A 21,645-nucleotide genomic window follows, 5' to 3' on the forward strand; every position below is an offset into this window, starting at 1 on the left:
TATTCTCTGTATATCATTGTGCAGTATCCTCTGGATTCACTGTTTCACAATTCATGTTGAAGGATGGATTTAATAGACGTTTTGGAGTTTCTTGGTGATTGGTTAACCTACATCTGTTACTGCTAATTCAGTGAAATAATGATTAATAAATGGCTCACCTCATGAACAGCTAAGAGAATACTTCTGAGCATCTCCTCAGAGTAAAAGGGAATAAAGCATCTTTCAGTCCTTTTTTCTCTATTCTTTTGCAGGGTTATAGTTTCATAGCCTGAACTACTGATGGATTGTAAAATCATTATCATGATCATCAACATGAGGTTTTAGTAACCTGAACGTTGATAGAATGCAATATTAATAAAATAAAATCATCATATGTAATAAAAACTTTAATGAAATTGTAGTAGATACTGCAGTAAAGATCAGTGCTTTATTTTATTCTTTTTGTGGTGTAAATATATATTTTCATTTATAGGTAAGAAGGTGTTTTACCCTGTGGTGTTCAGTCTTTACAACCCTGCCATCGTTTATGCCAACCTGGATGTGCCCCCGCCTGTGGAACAGCAGCTGGTAAGACTCTTACAGTCAATTATGAAAAGCCTCAAAGATCCTTGCTAGGTTCCTTAATGTTTGTTTCACTAGTAGAAAAAGTTTCAGTTAAAAACTATAGTTACTATAAACACTTTTCATAGTGTACCCTCCTCCATAACATGCTTTCATAATTATTATTTCAGAATTGTGTCATTCTGGCAGGGATGTTGGGGATGGGAGAGAAAAGTTAAGGCTACAGAGAAAAATGCATGTTCTAGACTGTGAAAAATACTAAAAGTAAAATTTAATTTTAAAACCTTACTGAAAATTAAAACTGCTAAATAAGAAGGAATAATATACTATGGGAAATTACTTAGAAAGTTTTAGACTGGGAATGCCATATATCAGAACTTAATAGTTATTGACAAAGTTACACAAATTTTGAAAAAAAAAGTCAAACTTCTATGGAATAATTCAGATTTACAGAAAAGTTGGAAAAATAGTATAGAGAGTTCCTGTACTTCACCCAGTTTCCCCTAATGTTAGCATTTTACATAACCATGGTTCATTTGTCAAAATTAAGAAACTAACATTGGTAAGTTACTTCTAACTCCACTGTAGATTTTATTAGGGTTTCACCAGTTTTTCTACTACAGTCTTCTTTCTGTTCCAGGATCCGGTCCATAGTACTTTGCATTTAGCCTAATCTTTTATTGTTATTAATAACATTAAGAAGCAAAAGGAAACAAATAAACTAAGAAGATAGTTTAACCTGTTTAAAAAATGAAAAATAACTCCAGAAAAGAAGTAAAGATAAAAGCAGAAATTAATGAACCAAAAATAATAGGTTATCACACATAGCTTATTCTTTATGTGCAGGAAAAAAATAATCATAAAGTTAGGTGAATTCAGGGTATAAAAGAAAATAAAACATAAGAAATTAGAATAAGACATTACAAGAAATCAACCTCATATAGTAAGTTTTTAAAAATTCTAAATAGGAATTCCCTGGTGGTACGGTGGATAAGAATCTGCCTGCGGATTCAGAGAACACGGTTCGATCCCTGGTCCAGGAAGATTCTTCGTGCCTCAGAGCAGCTAAGGCACACACCACAGCTACTGAGCCTGTGCACTGCAGCTGCTGGAATCTGTGCTCCTCAACAGGAGAAGCCGGTGCACTGCAACGAACAGCAGCCCTCACTGGCCGAACAGAGAAAGGCCCCACACAGCAATGAAGGTGCAGCACAACCGAAAAGAAACAACCAAAAGGAAAAATTTGAAAGTTTATAAAATATTAACATGAGCTAAATTCACGTTAGTATTTTATAAAAGCTCATCTTAGTATTCTATAAATAAAAGAGGTGGAAGCTCTTAAGAGATTAAGAGCAACTAAAAATATAAGAACAGTTATCAAATAGTTAACCTCCATATATATATATGTATGTATGTATGTATGTTTCACTGTTGAGTTTTTCCAAACTTTCAAAGAACAGATAATATTAGTACCATATCATCTGCCTGCCAGGTTCCTCTGTCCATGGGGATTCTCCTGGCAAAATTTTTGGAGCAGGTTGCCATTTCCTCCTCCAGGGGATATTCCTGACCCGGGGATCAAACCCAGGTCTCCTGCATTGCAGGCAGATTCTTCACTGTCTGAGCCACCAGGGAAGCCCATCTTCATACCAGTCCCTGGTAAAACAGGTATGCATAACATACGTATACACAGATGTCTACTTTATCCGTAGGCCAGTATTAGGAATATAGATACAAATAGGGTCAAAATGACCAACTGGGCACCACATCTGCTTTCTCTGACACTAAATCCTTTGTAGAAGTAAATTATCAGAAATGAAAAGCCATATTAGTATTGGAGAATGAGAGAAGTGCTATTGGGAGATGTAAACTTTGAGAACTTTGTATAAGATGACAGTAGTTGTCATAGGATTGGTTACTGGAGGAGAGAGCAGTCTGGAACATATTTAGGAGAACAATGACAATGAGGCTGCCTTGCATCCTCTGAGCTCATAGAAGACAGCAGTGGTGGCGTCTGTGTGCTTCTCTGGGAGGTGTGCTGAGCAGCAGGCATCACAGGCATCTCACAGGCTGAGGCAATATGTTTGGTCCCTGGAGCTAGAGAGGCAGGATAGAGCCCTAGGATTACTGATTATAGGGTGGATGGGGAGCTGCAGACTCCAAAGGTGAACTGCTGCTGGCACATTCTGTCCAAGGCCATGTTTAGCCCCTTATTCACTGTTATTGGAGATAGACCTTGGTAATCATAGCTAACAACCATGGTTTTTGAACAGTGATTTTTGAAACAAAAATGAGAAGCAGCTAACCACAACTAGCCAAACAGTTGAGGGAAACTAACACTGTGAAAGAAGACCAAATTTGAATAAATAGAAAAATTGATACATGAGAATATGAATAGAAATAGAAAACAACTTTAACTTAAATATATCTTTAAGGAAATTAAAGAAAATGTTAATTTCATAAAATTATTAGCATTTGTCACTAAATATAGACTTGGAACTTGCAAAAATGTAGAACTCAATAAGTAGGGTGAATAGCAGAATGATCACAGTTGAAATAGATTTGTAAACTAGCAGACAGGCCAGCTGGACATGTAAAGACCAAGAGGCAATGTTAGAGAAAACTCAAGATATGGGAAATCAATTCAGAAGCTCTAAGACTGTTAAGTAAATGGAGTTCCAAAAGGGAGAGAAAAGAGAGAACAGAGTGAGGAGGAAATAGAAGAAAACATCAAAGAACTAGGGAAAGAGAAGTCTTCTGGCATTTGAGAACAGAAGGGACAATCCTAGTAGTTTCCAGAGATGCTCAAAGGAGCAGAATCTAGCTTATCTACAAAGGAATAATAATCAGGTTGGCACTTGCAGCCTTTGTGATAATATTGATACTAGAAAATACTAAAGAAGTCCCTTGAACATTCTAAAGAAAAATAACTTCAATTATAGAATCCATATTTGACCTGTTTGAAAGCAAAATAGACACTTTTGAACACTGAAGAACTCAGTTTAACTATTTTTCAGAGGCCTTTTCTAATTCAGCAGAATGAAAAATCAGCATATTGAAAGAGGAAGACCTAAGAATAAGAGTGGTCAACAATAAGAACCCAGTAAAACTTCTTTAATTAGTTTCTTTAAATAGTTGATGGAACACATAATAAAGTTAAATAGTAATTTAGGATTAAAAAGTCAAAAGGTATATACATGGTATAATATGTGTATTACCTAACTCTGTCCCAAGATACCCAGAAGCAGTGACATCCTTAGAGTAATAAACATGCCCAGCTCCCAGATGTTAGTGCTGAGATGGGTAGTAGAGGAGCCCAGAACATCTTGTAACTCTAGAAAAAAAAGATGATGGTATATGTCAGAGGGGTATAAGACCCTGAAAGAGCTCCCAGTGGCAAAGCTGGAACAATTTGAGCAACAAACTAGTACTGGATTAGAACACCAGCATAAAATAAATATCATGAGTCCATACTGATATGAATAACTTTGTGAGTGAATAAGGAGATAAATAATAATAATAAATGACAGATTGATAGGTTGATTAGATTAGATGGGGGTTGGAAAGGGACAGATCTTCCAACAGAATTTTAAAGAACTCTTGTAGGTACTCCCTTTTCCACAAGATGGAGCTAGGTGACTCACTTCCAAAGAAACAAGTAAGAGAAAAGAAAAGTTTTTCTTCTTTTCAACAGAGAAAAAGTACCCCCCACATAAGATGTAACAAGAAGGGCATGTCATCCCTGTGGTCCTTCTTCCAAAATCCTATAACCCCAGCCTAATCATGAGAAAAACTTCAGATAAACCCAAATGGAGGGACATCCTATCAAATACCTGACCATTACTCCTCAAAACTGCCACGATCATCAAAAAGAAGACTGAGAGGCACTCACAGTTTCTCAGGAGACTAAGGAGACAACATCAAATGTACTGTAGTGCCCTGGACAGATCTAGAACAGAAAAAAGAACATTAGAGGAAAAACTGGTAGAATTCAAATAAAGGAAAAAACTGATGGCATCCAAATAAAGTCTGGAGTGAGTTAGTAGTAATGTATCAATGTTGGTTTCTTAGTTTTGACAAATGTACCACAACAGTGTGAGATCATAACATTTAAAGGAAGCTAAAGCTACATGAGAAATATATGGGAACTCTTTATTATGTTGTAACTTTTCTGTAAACCTGAAATTGTTTCAAAATTTAAAAGTCTAAAAATTTTGCTTGAAAAACAAACCAAAAGAAATGCAAAATGGACTCAACCTATAAGAATGAAGAGAGAATATTCTTGTCTGGTTTGAGAGAGTGTGGACAAAGATGTTTTGAGGTAGATTCATTCTAGATGTTATATAGACAAATAAGTTTAAGTGCTTCCAGTTCAAATTCTAGTTTCACCACTTTGTAACCATTGCAAGTTATTTAACCTATTTAAGCTTCATTCTCGTTAAAAAGCGTAAGACAAAAGTTTGCTCTCTATAATGTTTAAAGATACATTCGAAAGTAAATAGGAAATACACCAAACAGAAAAAATTAGGTAAAAGACATCTGACAGTAATTCATAGTAAACAGTTTGAAATAGTCATTCTTCACAAGAATGAGTTAAAACAACAGGTGATAATTTTTTCTGCTGTTAAAGTGCTTTTTTAAAAAACAGTCACATGAGTGAGGCTGGCAGGGTAGAGTCTCTGCCATCCCTGCAGTGGTGTAGGAATGCAGGTACACTTTCTGGTTTGAGAGTTGTCAGGTAAGTTCATACCTCTGATCCAGTAATTTCCATGACAGGAGTCTCTCCTGAGGAAATAATCAGAGGTGTGTAAAGCAGCAGTATGCAGAACATTGACAACATTCAAATCAAGTAGAACTCTAATAATAAAATGACAAGTTGAATTATAGAATATACTGCGGTGAATGTCATGTGTCAAGAGGAGATTGTTCATGAATTGGAAATAAATACAACTGCATGAATGTAGAAGTAAATGTAAGGTTAAAAAATGGAGGATGGTGTGTGTATATATATATATATATATAAGATATTTTAATACTATAATATCTAGTATTTTTATGTACATTTTTCTTCATGCAAGGTACTGTTCTGTTTTTTATACATGTTAATTCATTTAATCCTGTAACAACCTCTCAGGTAGGCACTATTATTACCTGTGTTTTATAAATGAAGAGAGAACTAGGCATAAATGGTGCCCCTCCCCCAGTGCACAGCTCACCAAGGTGGGGCCAGGAGCCCGGGCAATGTTGGCTCCATAGTCTCCACTCTGTTATATTAATTCATTAAATAGTGACTGTCCATTCTGTGCCAGCCATTATTCACCACTGGAACCCCAAGATCCATACAAATGTGGTTATTATTCATAAGAATCTTTAGTCTTGCAGGAAGAGACAGAAAATGAAATCAGTTAGCAAATAACCAGCAGATAATTAAAAGAGGCCGAGTTGTGAAGAATGATGAGGTCATTTCTGTGCTGTTTGGTCAGAAAGGTCTCTCCGAGATGAGGCTGTTGGAGGGCCATCTGAATGACAGGAAGGAACCTGTCCCACAGTGACTGGGGAAGGTGGTTCCAGACAGAAAGATAGCTAGTAGATTTCCTAAGGTGACTGGAGCACAGTGGGTGAGGGAGCACAAAGGCCAGGTCATGGAGAGCCTGTTTATACCCCTGTGAGAGGTTTGAATTTATGCTAAGGGTGATGGACAGCCTTGGGAGCTTTGATTCTGTGGAGAATGAATTGTGCGTGGCTCTAGCTGCAAGTAGCCAGTTAGGCTTTTGCAGTAGATCGAGGAGGTGCTGTGGCTTGGGCAAGGGTGGTAATTGTGTAGAGAGGTTTAGGTATGATTTAGAAGTAGCACTTGCTGTTGGATTAGAATGTGGGGAGTGAGGGAGAGACAGGAGTGGAAAGAGGAGAGAACAGGACTTTGGTTTGAGCTTGGTAGGTGCGTGTTGCTTATTAGTGGCCTGAGGGGGTGTGTCAGGGTTGCCAGGGGATTCATGAACCTGTTGTTTGTGAGGGGCTGAGAGCTGGAGATGTAGCTTATGTGTGGATAGCTGCATCCCCCACTTGCTTAGGAGGAAAATAAGAGTAAAAACAAACAATCAGGGATTATGGATAATACGAGTTTCCTTCTACTTTCCTCCATGAAAATGTGCTAATTTAAAAATCAAAGCCCTGACTCTTTCCCCCAAGTCTGATATTTGAAGAATTTTCATAATATTTATTAAATCAGAATTGGCATAGGGTAGAAATGTCAGAGTAGATGTCTTAATACTTTGCACCAGGATTATATGTATATTTTTTGACTACAGAGAAAAGTATATTAGAGCCTAATCTTGGTTTTGCCACAGAAGTTACACCTCTATAAGTTTGTTTATTTGTTTAAATATTTATTGAAAGCCTGTCCTGTGCCTTGCATTGTTCCAGGTGCTAGAGATATAGAAGTGATTAACATTAGCAAAAGGTCCTGCCCTCAAGAAAGTTTTACATTCTACTAGAAGCAGGAGCGGAGAAAGCAGTGGCACCCCACTCCAGTACTCTTGCCTGGAAAATCCCATAGGCGGAGGAGCCTGGTGGGCTGCAGTCCATGGGGTCGCTAAGAGTCGGACACGACTGAGCGACTTCACTTTCATGTATTGGAGAAGGAAATGGCAACCCACTCCGATGTTCTTGCCTGGAGAATCCCAGGGACGGGGGAGCCTGGTGGGCTGCTGTCTATGGGGTCGCACAGAGTCGGACACGACTGAGGCGACTTAGCAGCAGAAGCAGGAGAGAAGCCTTCCCCACCCCAAACCTCCCAAATGGAATAGGAAAGTTTGTGTTTGATTTATTAGCTTCTACTTGAGCCAGCTCCTCAGTACTGCCTGGGTCATTTTGTTTTCTAGTTGGTTCTCTCATTCTGCACAGCAGCTTTTTCAGACTGTCCCCTGAAACTCTCAACTCCCCTAACTCTTCTCAGAAGTTACTGCCTCTACAGACCTGTATATTCTTATATTCCTGCTATCTGTAAGAATTTCCATGTGGTTGCCCTATAGATGACTCAAATTCATTATGTCCAGAACATTGCTCCACATCATTCCTCCTGGGCTGACCCTTTATGGTGCTCCTACTCTCGGGGAGATAACCATCATGTACCCTTTGTCAGGACAGCAGTCTGTGGTCCAACCTCCTGCCTGGTTTTGTAGGGCCCAGGAGTTAAGAATGGTTGAAAAATATTTTCAAAAGGATAATATTTCATGACATATGAAAATTTCATGAAATTCAAATTTCAGTGGCCTTAAATAAAGTGTTTTGGAATACAGCATGTTTCTTTAACTATTGTTAATGACTGCTTTCACTCTACACTGGCAAAGTTGAGACAGATTCTGTGTTCTTCAGAGCCTAAAATACATACTCTCTAGTTTTTATCAGTTTCCTGAGACCTGCGCTGCATCCATGGGCGCCGATACGTCTGACTCCAGTGTTTAGGCACGTCATTCTTCACTCACGGTGGTCTCTCCCACCTCAGGCCTTGGCACAGACTGGTGTCTTGCCTGAAACTCTCTCCCAGCATATCTTCTTTTACTTGATTAACTCTTGCTTCTCTCTCAGATCCCAGCTCTCCCTTCATTTCTTGGAGGAAGCTGTCTCAGAATGCTGCAGTTTGGGTGAGGGATCAGTCTCTCTGCTTTCTGTCACCCTCCTCACAGCCATATCCTCACTTCCCTCCATATATAACTAGACTCCATGGTCAGTCATGAGCTACAGCCTCTTCTTTGCTGTACACTCACCTCCTTCATCCCTCACTCCTTCCAGTGTTTTCTCTTAGAACCCCAGCCTAGTAGTTAAGGGCACCGCTGTCAACCAGGCCACCGAGCAGCAGAAGGTGGAGAGTGAGAGACACACTCCCACTGCGCAGCACAGCTTTAGATACTTGACCGCAGGCTTCTGGGTCTCAGGCTGCCTGTAGTCCCCGTCGTCTTTGTCTTCCACTCCAGCCGCACTGTCCCTGCGCCTCCCAGCAACCCTCACCGCTTCTCACTCCACGTATCCTGCTTCCTGTTTCACTTAGGAAGGAGAAGCAGTCAAGCGTTCACTCCCCTATTTTCCTGTCATGAGACCCATGGGCCTCACTGGCCCTGTCACCCCCTCAGCCTCTCTCTCTCCAGTCCCAGTGGAGGAACTACCCGCATCCCTTCCTAAGGCCGGCTCGTCCTCTGTAGTGGACTAGATAGAGCTCATTCCTGACATCTAAACAAGGATATCCCTCCAGCTTTCTTCACTCTGTCATGTCCTGACATTCTGCCTCTTCTGGATCATCACCATTTGCCTACAAAAATACTGTAATACCACTTAGGTCTGAAAAATGTAATAGCTCTTTCTTGACTGGGGCCACGTTCTTCTTGCCCTTGTTCTCTGAGCTCTTGCCACAGTCGCTTCTTTGCTGTTGACCACTCCAGATGTGCTCCTACCTCAGAGCCGTGGTTCAGGCTCCTGGAATGCTCTCCAGATACTTGCGTGGTTCACTCCCTGATTTCACTAGGGTCTCTGCCCAGACTTACCTCCTCAGGCCTTTTGTGGCTGTTATATCTAAAATAGGCTTTCTGTTTTGCTCTCTCTTTGGCCTACAGCATCTTTCTTCCTAACATGTATCACCACCTGAGACCTGTATTTATTTATTTGGTATTTTCCCATCAAAATGGAGGCTCTGTGGTAGTAGAGACTCTGTTCATGGTTGGGTCCCCACTGAATTGTGAATTTTAAAAGGCAGTCTATCAAGCTTCAACTTTTACTTGATTCTACATGCCCAATATCATCAAAGCCCTGATTTTTTTCTTTCTCTGCTTGGACTTCAGGGGTGACTATTCCATTTTAAAGCTGGCTTCCCTCATGGTGGGAAAAAACTGCAGCAGTTCCAGACTTCATATTTACACCCTATGCCAGAGACTGACAAACTTACTCTGTAAAGAGCCACATAGGAAATATTTTAGGTTTCGCAGGCCATAAATCCCTGTTGCAGCTATTCAGCTCTGTCATTGTACCATGAAAACACCCACAGACAATTCATAAACAAATGAGTGTGCCTGTGTTACGGTAAAATGATGTACAAAGCCAGTAGCTGGCCAGATGTAGCCTGGAAGCTGTAGTTTGCTTACTCCCGCCCTGCACTATCCAAGGGGAGCAAGCGTCTTTTCTAGTATCTCTCTCAGAAGAATGAGGGGGCTCTCTGTTTTCCAACGTTCCCAACAAGCGTCCTATTTTAGCATGTTGGCCTGAACATTATCTCGGAATTCCCTGTAGCTCAAACGGTAAAGAATCGGCCTGTGATGCAGGAGACCAGGGTTTGATCCCTGGGTCGGGAAGATCCTCTGGAGAAGGGAATGACAATCCACTCCAGTATTCTTGCCTGGAGAATTCCATGGACAGAGAAGCCTGACAGGCTACATTCGTAGGGTTGATTATCTAATAATGCCTGTTAGTGAAGTAGTTCGTGAGTGAGTGGGATGAGACTGCCTCATTGGTGGAGAGTGCTCACAGTGCAGTCTGATGCTGCTAGTGGAAGGAGCGTCCCTGAAGCTCATGGGCTGCATGGGGCCAGGTAATTACCTGAGCAAAACTTGACACAGTTAGGAATGGGGGTAGGGGAATGGATGCTGGCCATGCATCAAATAAGGTCTGCTGTGTAGAAGAGATTGGTGTATTACGGTATCTGCCTACACCACTGGTGTCCTCCTAAAATAGAGCGTAAGCCCCCTGAGATCAAGCATCACACTCTCTGATTATTAGTAACCTCAACTCAAACCTCGTACAAGACTTGAATCAGATCAAGTTGAAGGCGGTTAAGAATCCTATGCCCATGGGGATTACTATATTTTTGTTGGTTTTTATAAGGATTTAATAATATAAAGCCATGTGATCCCATTATCAATCACATAAATGATTCCTTTTTACAGAAAAAATTATTTGGAAAATAATTTGTTTCATCATTGATTGAAACTACTTCTGGTTTTTGAGGGATTAAATTGAGTTTTGTTTTTTAAACTTAAGGTTCACAAAAAGGATTCTGGGTTTTGGCGAGATTTTGGATTCGGAATGACTTGTCAGTACCAATCAGATTTCCTGACCATTGGTAAGTATACCTTATATTTAAGAATAGGACTTTAGGTGTTTACTATAATATCTTAAGACATTTTTCTAAAAGGTCTCAGATTTTAATGTTTTCCTAATAAATTTTGAATATCTGAGATTAGCTGAAGAGTCTGGAAATACGAAAGACAAAATAACTTTATTATTAGAGTCTTTGACTGGAAAAATTAGGTCATAAAGATAAAATACCCATGTTTGCGGTTGTTTCTAGTACTGTAACAAAAGATCTGTACCTGACTTTGGTGTTGTAATCACAGATTGTTACAGCTAGAAGTAATGTTGGATTATCTAGCTCAAGGGCTTTCATATTTTTTTATTTAGAGAGGAAACCACCTTTATTTGTGTTTTGAACATAATGCAGAATTTCAGTATCTAAAACAAATGGGGGGAAAAAGTCTCCTGTCTCTAGCTCTGGTTGTAGTTGGAGTAAGGGACTTAGAATCACTGGCTTAGTCATCCACTCCCCTAAACCAGGTTGACCATGAAGAATCTGATCTAAGCTACCTGCCCCCCCACCACCATCAGTCTTACCCAGCAAAAGGAAGGCATCAGAGCATAGTTTAAGGAAGCAAGCTGAAACCTGATTTATTCATTCCGTGTTTCCTGATTCACTCAGGGGCTCGCTTTCCACTGCATATTGTTGTTCAGTTGCCAAGTCATGTCCAACTCCATCCCTGTGGACTACAGCATGCCAGGCTTCCCTCTCCCTCACCGTCTCCCGACTTCATGTCCAACTTTGCCCAAGTTCATGTCCGTTGCATTGGTGATGCCATCCAGCCAGCTCATCCTCTGGCACCCTCTTCTCCTGCCTTCAATCTTTCCCAGCATCAGGGTCTTTTCCAGTGAGTTGGCTGTTCGCATCAGGTGGCCAGAGTATTGGAGCTTCAGCTTCAGCATCAGTACTTCTAGTGAGTAAGTATTCAGGGTTGATTTCCTTTAAGATTAACTAGTTTGATGTTGCTGTCCAAGGAACTCTCGAGTCTTTTCCAGCACCACAGTTCGAGAGCATCAATTCTTTGGTGCTCTGCCTTCTTTATGGTTCAGCTCTCACAACCATATGTGACTCATGGAAAGGCTATATGGACCTTTGTCGGCAAAGTGATGTCTTTTCTGTTTAACACATGTCTAGGTTTGTCATAGCTTTCCTGCCAAGAAGCAATGATTGCCTTCTAATTTCATGGCTGCAGTAACCGTCCACATTGATTTTAGAGCCCAAGGAGAAGAAATCTGTCACTGCTTCCACGTTTTCCCCTTCTATTTGCCATGAAGTGGTGGGGCCGGATGCTGTGGTCTTAGTTTTTTTTTAATATTTAGTTTTAAACTGGCTTTTTCACCATCTTCCTTAACCCTCATCAAGAGGTACTTTAGTTCTGCTTCGGTTTCTGCCATTAGAGTGGTATCATCTGTATATCTGAGGTTGTTGATTCTTCCAGCAATCTTGGCTCCAGCTTGTAACTCATCCAGCCCAGCATTTCTCATGATGTGTTCTGTGTATAAGTGAAGTAAACAAGGTGACAATAAACAGCCTTGTCATACTCCTTTTGCAGTCCTGCACCAACCAGTTGTTCCATACAGAATTCTAATTGTTGCTTCTTGACTGGCATACAGGTTTCTCAGGAGACAGGTAAGATAATCTGGTATTCCTATCTCTTTAAAAAGTTTTCCACAGTTTGTCATAATCCACATAGTCAAAGGCTTTAGCATAGTCAATGAAACAGAGGTATATGTTTTTCTGGAATTCCCTTGCTTTCTCTATGATCTAGCAAATGTTGGCAATTTGATCTCTGGTTCCTCTGCCTTTTCTAAACCCAGCTTGGATGTCTGGAAGTTTTCGTTCACATAATGCTGAAGCCTAGCCTGAAGGATTTTGAACATGACCTTACTAGCATAGGAGATGAGTGCAATTGTCCAGTGGTCTGAACAATCTTTAGTACTGCCTTTCTTGGGAATTGGGATGAGGATTGACCTTTTCTAGTCCTGTGGCCACTGCTGGGTTTTCCAAATTTGCTGACATATTGAGTGCAGCACTTTGATAGCATCATTTAGGATTTTAAATAGCTCTGCTGGAATTCCATCCCCTCCGCTAGCTTTATTGACACCAGTGTTTCCTAAGGCCCACTTGACTTCACACTCCAGAATGTCTGGCTCTGGGTGTGTGGCCACACCATCATGGTTATTGTTGTCATTAAGATCTTTTTATACAATTATTCTGTGTATTCTTTCTATCTCTTTTTGATCTCTTCTACTTCTATTAGGTCTTTACGGTTTCTGTCCTTTATTGTACCCATCTTTGGATGAATGTTCCTTTGATATTTTCAGTTTTCTAGACAAGATCTCTAGTCTTTCCCCTTCTGTTGATTTCCTCCATTTCTTTGCATTGTTCATTGAAGAACACCTTCTTGTCTCCTTGCTTTTCTCTGGAATTCTACATTTAGTTGGGTGTACTTTTCCCTATCTTCCTTGCTTTTCACTTACCTTCTTTCTTCAGCTATTTGTAAAGCCTCCTGAGACAACCACTTTGCCTTCTTGCTTTTCTTTTTCTTTGGGATGGTTTTGTTCACTGCCTCCTGTGCAATATTACAGAGGCAGTGTGCAATATCCATAGTTCTTCAGGCACTCTGTTTACTAGATCTAATCCTTTGAATCTATTCGTCACCTCCTCTATAGATGCATAGGGGATTTGATTTAAGTTTTACCTGGTTGGCCAGGTGGTTTTCCCTGCCTTCTTAAGTTTAAACCTGAATTTTGCTCTGAGAAGCTGATGTATTTTTAATAGAATACATAAATATATGTCCATTTTACTTCCATTTTTATAGTCAGCCATTTGCTTTGGAAATTCCTCCACCTTGTCTTTTTATCTCTGTAACAAATGATGGAAAATCAGCAAATAGTAATAAAAAGACTATTAAGTGAAACTAATAAAATTTTCCCCTGATTTCTTGCTTAATAAAATAGTAAGGATCCATCATCGCCTCTGACCTGTGTTATTTCTCACCGCTGCTTTTTCTTTTTCCCTTCATATTCCTATCAGATGTATATTGGTGCAGTTAATGGTGAGACATTCTCTGAGACATGTTCATTTTTCTTCATCCATTTCCTCTTGTCTTTGTGTAACATAATCTCAGTTGATCTGTCTTCAGGTTCTCTGATTCTTTTGTTAGTTCAGATCTACTTATTGAGCTGCTCTAGTGAATTTTTCATTTGAGTTATGGTGCTTTCTAACTCCAGAATTTCTCTTATTAAAAATACATAATTTCTATCTCTTTATAATGTTCTCTACTTGATGAGACATTGTCATCTTTCTGTTAGTTCTTTAAGCATGATTTCTCTTAATTCTCTGAACATATTTATAATGGTTGTTTGGAAACCTTTGCTAAAACTGACATCCAGTCCCTCTCATAGGCAGTTTCTGTTGTCTGCTTCTCTTTTGATATATAGGTCACAGTTTTGTTTCTTTCAATATGTTTCTTTTTTGAAAATGAGACATTCTAAGTTATATATTGTGTTGATTCTAGATATTAATTTTCCCTGCCTCCAGGGCCTACATTTTGTTTCACCTTTACTTGTTTATTAGTTGACTCTGCTTTACTGTTTTAGTGACTCGTGGCTCCCCATCCTCCATCTCATGTCACTTCTCATGTCACTCGTCAGGGCGTGTGAACAGTCATCCTGGGGCGACCTTGGATTGAGTGAATATCTTTTTCACTGTCTCCTCCCACGCCTCTGTTGATGTCACACCTGGCTATTAGGCTGCATTAATTTGCTCATAGGACAGTGCTCTGGGACATAGATTGCTCCAGTCTGAACAGATTAAACTAAACCCTTTTGAAAGTGTTAGTCACTCAGCTCAGTGTCTGACTCTCTGCAACCCCGTGGACCGTAGCTCACCAGTCTCCTCTGTCCACGGAATTCTCCAGGCAAGAATACTGGAGAGGGTTGCCATTCTGTCCTCCAGGGGATCTTCCTTACCCAGGGATTGAACCCAGGTCTTCATTGCAGGCAGGTTCTTTACCATTTGAGGCACAGAGAAGCTCTTAAACCCTTTTGTAGGGCAGTTTTGGAGGCAAGTTTTTGAGGTTTGTTTGGACCTCAGGATGACTCTTAGCTGTTTCTCTTCCTTCCTGTCTGGTAAACTGGGTGGCCTACATTTTAGCTTGCTCTAATGGGCTACCAGCTGCCTCTTAATTGTTCATCACCAAATCTCCATATTTACAGGAGCCCCTTTATGCCTTAATTTCTGTACACTTTCTTTCAGATAAAGTCAATTCCTTTGGGAAGAGCTCTGGAGTGTTTGTTCTTATGGACTGCCTCTTCCCCTAAAAAGCTCTGCATCTCTGCTCGAGACCTGGGGGTGGAGTTGGTGGCACAGTTCTCTCAGAAGAACACCCCTGCCTCATGATCAGAACATTAGGTGGGAGCTGAAGGGCCTGTCTCCCTCTTCAGTTCAATTCAGTCGCTCTGTCATGTCAAACTCTTTGCGACCCCATGGACTGCAGGATGCCAGGCCTCCCTGTCCATCACCAACTCCCTCTCCCTCGTGCAAAGCCTCTATCCTGTGAATGTGGGCTTGGGGAGACAGGGAGCCCCCGCCCCTCAGCAGCACTTGTTTGCAGTTTCGCCTCCTTCATTTAAAGCTTGTATTCCTTTCCCTCTTTCCTTCTGGCTGTCCCATTATACAAATGTTATACCTTTGGTAGTTATCCCATAGTCTTTGGATATTCTGTTCTGTTTTTTTCTTTTTCCCCCCACCTCCAGTCTTCTTTCTCTTTGCTTTTCAGTCTTGGAAGTTTCTATTCACGTGTCCTCAAGTTTAGAGATCTTTCCTCAGCCAAGTCCAGTCTCCTAGTGAGCCCTGCAGAGGCATTCTTCATTTCAGTACTGCTTTTTATCTTTGACATTTCTTTTGATTCATTCTTAAAGACTCTCTCTCTGCTTCATTGCCCATCAGTTCTTGCATATTGTCTTTTTCCATTGCAGCCCTTAGTGTATTAATCATAGTTGTTTTAAATTCACAGTCCTATAGTTCCAACATCCCTGCCGTATCTGAGTCTGGTTCTGATGCTCTTTCTCTTCAATATTTTTTGACCTTCAGTTGGCCTAATATTTTTTTCCATAGCTGAACATGATGTACTGGGTAAAGACTGAGGTAAACAGGCCTTCAGTGATGTGATGGTAAGGCGTGGGAGAGGAGAAAGTGCTCTGTAGTCCTGTGATAAGGTCTCAGTCCTTTCTTTAGCGATCCTGTGAGTCTGGACCATGAATTTTGCAGTCATTTCTCAGACACTGCCCCCAATCTTAGGTAGGACAGGATGGCTAGAGTGGACCAGTTGGCTATATCCTTTGCCCCAGATAGCTTAGGCTCTGGTAGGATAGTTTTTCCTGAGGGTAGACCTTGTTAAGAACAAAAAATGGCATATTTCAGAATGGTTCCTTTCCCCCTCCTGAAAGCACTGTGGGATTTTTCTGCAGTCTTCACTGTGAAAACCTGGTAAACCTAGAGATAAAACTCACAAAAGTGTATGGGCCCCTCTGGAGTTTTCAGCTCCTGGATTTTTCCACCGAGCCTCTAGCAGTTCATCAGTTCAGACTTTCCTACCCCTGTGCTGGTTCCCCTGGAGGTTTCTTCTAGTCTGTTTCTTCTCTAACAGTGATAGTTGTGATTCTGTCTTACACGCCTATCTATCTCTTCAGTTTAGGGAAGAGCAGTTTGCCCTGTGACTTTATTTCTCTGAGGGATCTGAGAAGAGTTGAGTTTTCAGTTTGTTCAACTTTTTATTTGTTGGAAGGATGGAATGAAGGTCTGTCTGTACATGCTGGACAGAAACGGGAAGTCCTCTATTTATTTTCACTGTCTACACCATCTCTAATATTTGAGGAACTTATTCATATCTACAAGTAAGAAAAGACAAGATATACCAAACATAGCATTTATTAAAGCTGTGATTATTTAAAATAATACTTTTCAGAGATCTCAGGATTCTTGTCATCCTGTAAGTATGATATTAAGTGACATGGAATTATTTGATAAAAAGACATCATTTGGAAACCTAGATTTTAATTAAAGTATTAATTTTTTCTCCATCTTTCAGAATCTTTTCTAGCTCTTCAAAAAACTCAAAATAGTTTGTATTCTCCATGCTTCTTTAAAGTTAGTTCAGCCTAAACCAACTTAAAAATAGTGTGACCTTGATCTCCTGTGCTCTAGGTGAGGCTGTAAGTGACGTTTAACATTGCAAAATCTACCTGATTCTCTTTAATTGAGCAGCACATGACCATTTCTTCAGGATGCTTTCCTCATTTGACTGCTGTGATGGCACATTCTCCAGAATTCTCTCCTTCTGCTGGGGCTGCCTCAGTCTGTTTTGCTGACTTTCTCTGCCTGTTTGCCCTCTAGATATTTGGCATTTCTTAGCAGTTAGACCTGGGCCCTGTTTTCCTTGTAAACTTTTATTAGTAATTTCACCCACTAATGTGGCTTTAAATCATCTGTATGTCCATTCTCAATTTTATGTGTCCCACTTGGCCCATTTCTTCTGTTTCCCCCCCTCACAGAAAATTTTCTGTGACCCAGAAAAACTTAGATCTCAAAGGATAGAAGGAAAACACCATAAAACATTATTGGTGGTGATATTATGGGTGATTTAGGTTTCCTTCTCCTTTATTTGACTTTCTAGAGGTTTTCTATAAAACTGAAGTTGGCAAAGTATTCTCAAATATTTAATCTTATTTTGATACTCAACAACAGACCCTTGACCTTCCAGCTATCAGCTGATAACTGTATTTCTAAGCCAAGATGTCAGTCCTCTACTTCAGGTGTCTTTAGATTGTACATGTCATCTCATTTGAAGCAGAATGTTTAAATCTTATCAGGTTCGACTGTGCTCTGCCAGGCAGCTATTTAATAGTATGAGTTTTGATCTTGCAGGTGGATTTGACATGGAAGTAAAAGGTTGGGGTGGAGAAGATGTTCATCTGTATCGAAAATACTTACACAGTGACCTGATTGTGATTCGGACTCCGGTTCCTGGTCTTTTCCACCTTTGGCATGAGAAGCGCTGTGCTGACGAGTTGACCCCTGAGCAGTACCGCATGTGCATCCAGTCCAAAGCCATGAACGAGGCCTCTCACTCGCACCTGGGAATGCTGGTCTTCAGGGAGGAGATAGAGACGCATCTTCACAAACAGGCATACAGGACAAATAGCGAAGCTGTTGGTTAATGTAATCGTTGACACACTAGTCTGGACCGCAAACCAGCACTATTTGCTTAGCCTTAATTCCAATTCCAGATGCAGTGCCTCTTTCAGGAAGACATGGCTTTTGTGTTCTTGCTGATATTACTTCAGCAGTTTAACTTGGTGTGAGAAGAAAAAGCAGCGTTGCAATGCAAAGTCTCTTTTTCTGAGCATACCTCACTATGGATCATTGACAAATCAAAATCTGGTATTTGTCCTAAGAGTAGTCTTGAGTTAGTTTCTACCTGGCTTCATGTGCTGATGTGTATCCTGGTTGCATCCGGGCTGAGGGGTGGAATGTGTTGTGCTCAAGGTAGGTTGGAGCATCCTGTTCCTTTTGAGAAGATGGAGGGTTATGGATGGAGTGTGTCAACAAGGGTTCTTCACCTGCTGACCACTGAGTCAACCTGCTTGGTTTTAAATGAAGATCTTTGGTCAGTTGCTTAAAGAATCCTTTTTCACTGAAGTGGAGGACAACTGAATGACATATCTAAAATCCCCAGCTAATGAAGAGCAGGCAGAGATAAAAATTCCTCAGCTTTGTGTTGCCTAGCCCCCTGAATGTCTATTTTTAAACAAATGTGTAATAGTAGAATATACTAAGGATAGAATCTATGACTTGATTAAAAATATAATGTGTTACTAATTTATCATCATGTTTGGATTAAGAGTCAGAGTTGCTATAGGCTGTTCTGAACAAACAAATAAATATGGAAACACCTTAAACACAACAGTTATGCTGGAGTACAGGACACTAGGGGTGTCTGGGGACATCAGTTTACACGAGCCAGGGCTCTAGCAGGGCCTTCTTGTGGTTCAGAATAGGTGAACATAGCGTAGTGCTGTGTGTTTTTTGCTTTGTGTTCTCTCATTTAGCATGGATCCATATGTTTGTATTATCCCTTTTGTTTTATATGTTATGCTACATCTGTATTTACATCCTTATAATACTTTGAGTTGAGGGGAAGTTTCACTGAGAGGAGAAAACCAAGCAATTTAGTGAGGTATGCCAGGAGATCATACTGATTCAAGGAAAGGGGCAGAGCAGAACATCATCTGAATGGAAATCTGAATTATAGGGTATTTTAGGGAAATATATAACTTGCAGATAAAATGGTATTTTAATTGAGGTATAAATTATATTAATGAGACAAGATGAGTAAGCAGTTATATTCAGATAGGACTGTACTGTGCTGTTTATCACACATGGATCTTTTGCCACAGGGTCAATCACTATATCCACAAATTGGAGATGTGGTGAAAGCCATGTATAGATTTTTGAACTTTTGACTTTTAAAAGGGACCTATACGGAATTCTTTCTATTGTATATAAACCCCTGAAAATTCATGGAAGACAAATCATTATTCTTTTTGCTCCGTATATCATATCATCTGAAATATTATAAGTCCCAAACTTCTTGGTGCTACATGAATTCAATTTTACAATAACTCTTACTGAATATTCTTTTAAGTATTAAGTTGGGATAGCATTTAGGCTTGGTTTTTTAAGATGTGTAAAATGTTCTCTGCAAAATTGTTCAGGTCATTGTCTCCTTTTATATACAGTTATTTATTGTAAAAACCAGTGAATTAAGATATTTAAACTGAGAGAACCTAATTATTTACAGAAGTGAGTTGTAGCTTGTTTTTTGACAGAACCAAATGGAATTTTTTCTTTTAAAAAAAAAACAAGCTTTTAATTTAAAGATGGAAGCTAAGCAATGGAAACATTACTATGTTTTTGATAGTAAGAGGTACCAATAAAGTATTTTATTACCAAAAGTTGAATGAAAATGTGATAAGCTAATTTCTTTCTGTTGAAAAATATCAAATACAGAAAATTGCATGACATGTAATTGTGTACTTTAAAGGACAGTGACGCCAACACCAGTGTAGCAGCTATTCAGATTAGAATCTTGAACTTTGTTGGTGAAAGGTCTCTGTGTGCACTTTCTTAATCACATACCCTCACTCTGTCCATATTAGTCACTATCCTGATGATTTTTGTGATAATTTTTCACTTATTTTTCTTCACTGTTTTCCCAACTATGTATGTATATCTACACAATAGACTGTTTTGCCTGTTTCAAATTAATATGTGTATTATTTCATCATATGTTCTCTAACCGTGGTGTTTTTTTTTTTTTGGTTCACTCGTGTTAATCTCAAAATTAATTCATTTTAATTACTGATTAGTATTCCACTAAATGAATATACTGCAGTATTCTTTCTGCTCTTTACAGATATTTGGATCTCTCAGTTTTTTGTTGTTTTCTTATTTGCTTTTGCTGTCACAAGCAATGTTGCCATGAACACTGCTGTGCGTGTCCCTTACGAGCATTTGAGAACTTCCTCTAGGAGTAATGATGCTAAGTCACCAGTGTGTGTGTATTCAACCTACTTCCCAAAGTGGACCACTTCAGCACTGTGAGAGGTTCACTTTGCGTCCCTGGCAATACTTAATTATGTCAGACTTCTTAATTCTTACTAATCTAGTGGGCTTTCGGCGTGAGTCGTAGTTACAATTTTCATTTCCAGCCTTTTTGCCCATTATTTTAAATTCATAGGAATTCTTCATATATTCTGAGTACCAATTCTTACTGGTTAAATGTTTGCAAATATCTTCTCTGGGATGTGGCTTGTCCTTTCCCATTCTTGATGGTACTTTTTGATGAATAAAAATTAACTTTAATGTGTTTAGGTAATCTTTTTTCCTTTATATAGTCTTCGTATTAATTTTTGAGAATGGAGAAAAATATCTTAAAGCTGTTGTTCTCTATTATCTTCTGAATATCTCATCCATAGCTTTGTTCTTAAGGATTGTCATGGTTATTTGTAACCTTTGTACTTTCATAAAAGTTTTAGAATAAGCTTGTTAAGTTTCATGAAAACTTGTGTGAATTTTTATTAGAATCTCATTGAATCTATAAGATCACTTTGGGGAAAAAGTACATTTTTATCATACAGAGCCCTCCAGTCCTTGAACATGATATTATCTATTTTGGTCTTTACTATCTTCAGTTAAGTTTTGTACTTTTTCACACAGTGGATTTTTTTTAAAGCTTTTTTTCCTAGATAGTTTGCATTTTTGATGCCACTGTGAATATCTTTTTTCTTCTTATTTTTTTATGATGTTTAGAAATCAGACTGATTTGTGTTAATTTTTGTGTTCCGTAACCTTGCCAAACGCAATTTTTTTTTTTACACCAGCACATGGGATCTTAGTTTCCTGACCAGGGCTCAAACCCATGCCTCCTGCAATGAAAAAGTGCAGTCATAACCACTAGACTACCAGTGAAGTCCCAAAAAACTCTAATATTGTATTTCTAGTTGGCATTTTTTCTGTTACACAATTATATATCTATTAGTAACAGAGAAGTTTTGTTTCTTTTCAATTTCTATATATTTTTCTTGTTTTAAACTGCTTGTTAGGATTTGTTTTGCAGTGTTGATTGGAAGTGGTAAAAGTGGACTTCTGCCCATATTTCTGATTTCAAGGGAGACATCTGCAGTTTCATCAGTAAGTATGGTATTTTTTTTAAATAAATACCCTTTATTAAGTTAATAAAGTTACCTTCTGGTACCACTTGGCAAGTTTTTATCATGCTTGAAAGCATTTGCTAAATATTTTTACTACATCTTTTGAGATGATTATATGATTTTCCCATCTTAAATATGTTAAGTTGATGGATTAATTTTCTGAAGCACCCTCGCACTCCTGGGGTGAAC

The 21,645-nt window shown here is 39.3% G+C and overlaps 1 protein-coding gene across 11 annotated transcripts in view; it reads left to right on the forward strand.

Annotated features, from left to right (window-relative positions):
- Positions 1-20,612, forward strand: part of CSGALNACT2 (chondroitin sulfate N-acetylgalactosaminyltransferase 2) — a 50,912-nt gene extending 30,300 nt beyond the window's left edge. For 4 of the 11 annotated variants that reach the window (XM_060406406.1, XM_060406405.1, XM_060406407.1 and 1 more), the window contains 4 exons: positions 473-567; positions 10,585-10,666; positions 11,509-11,595; positions 17,609-20,612. In XM_060406406.1, the coding sequence (XP_060262389.1) occupies positions 473-567; positions 10,585-10,666; positions 11,509-11,595; positions 17,609-17,901 (557 nt within the window). In that variant the 3' untranslated portion in view covers positions 17,902-20,612. Of the gene's footprint in view, positions 1-472; positions 568-1,529; positions 1,766-10,584; positions 10,667-11,299; positions 11,596-14,280; positions 14,379-17,608 lie in introns of those variants that run through there. The other 7 variants (XM_060406411.1, XM_012105064.5, XM_042241053.2 and 4 more) reach the window with 4 other exon arrangements.
- Positions 20,613-21,645: the final 1,033 nt, after the last annotated feature.

This window comes from Ovis aries, chromosome 25 (assembly GCF_016772045.2).
Source record: "Ovis aries strain OAR_USU_Benz2616 breed Rambouillet chromosome 25, ARS-UI_Ramb_v3.0, whole genome shotgun sequence".
Lineage (NCBI taxonomy): Eukaryota > Metazoa > Chordata > Mammalia > Artiodactyla > Bovidae > Ovis > Ovis aries.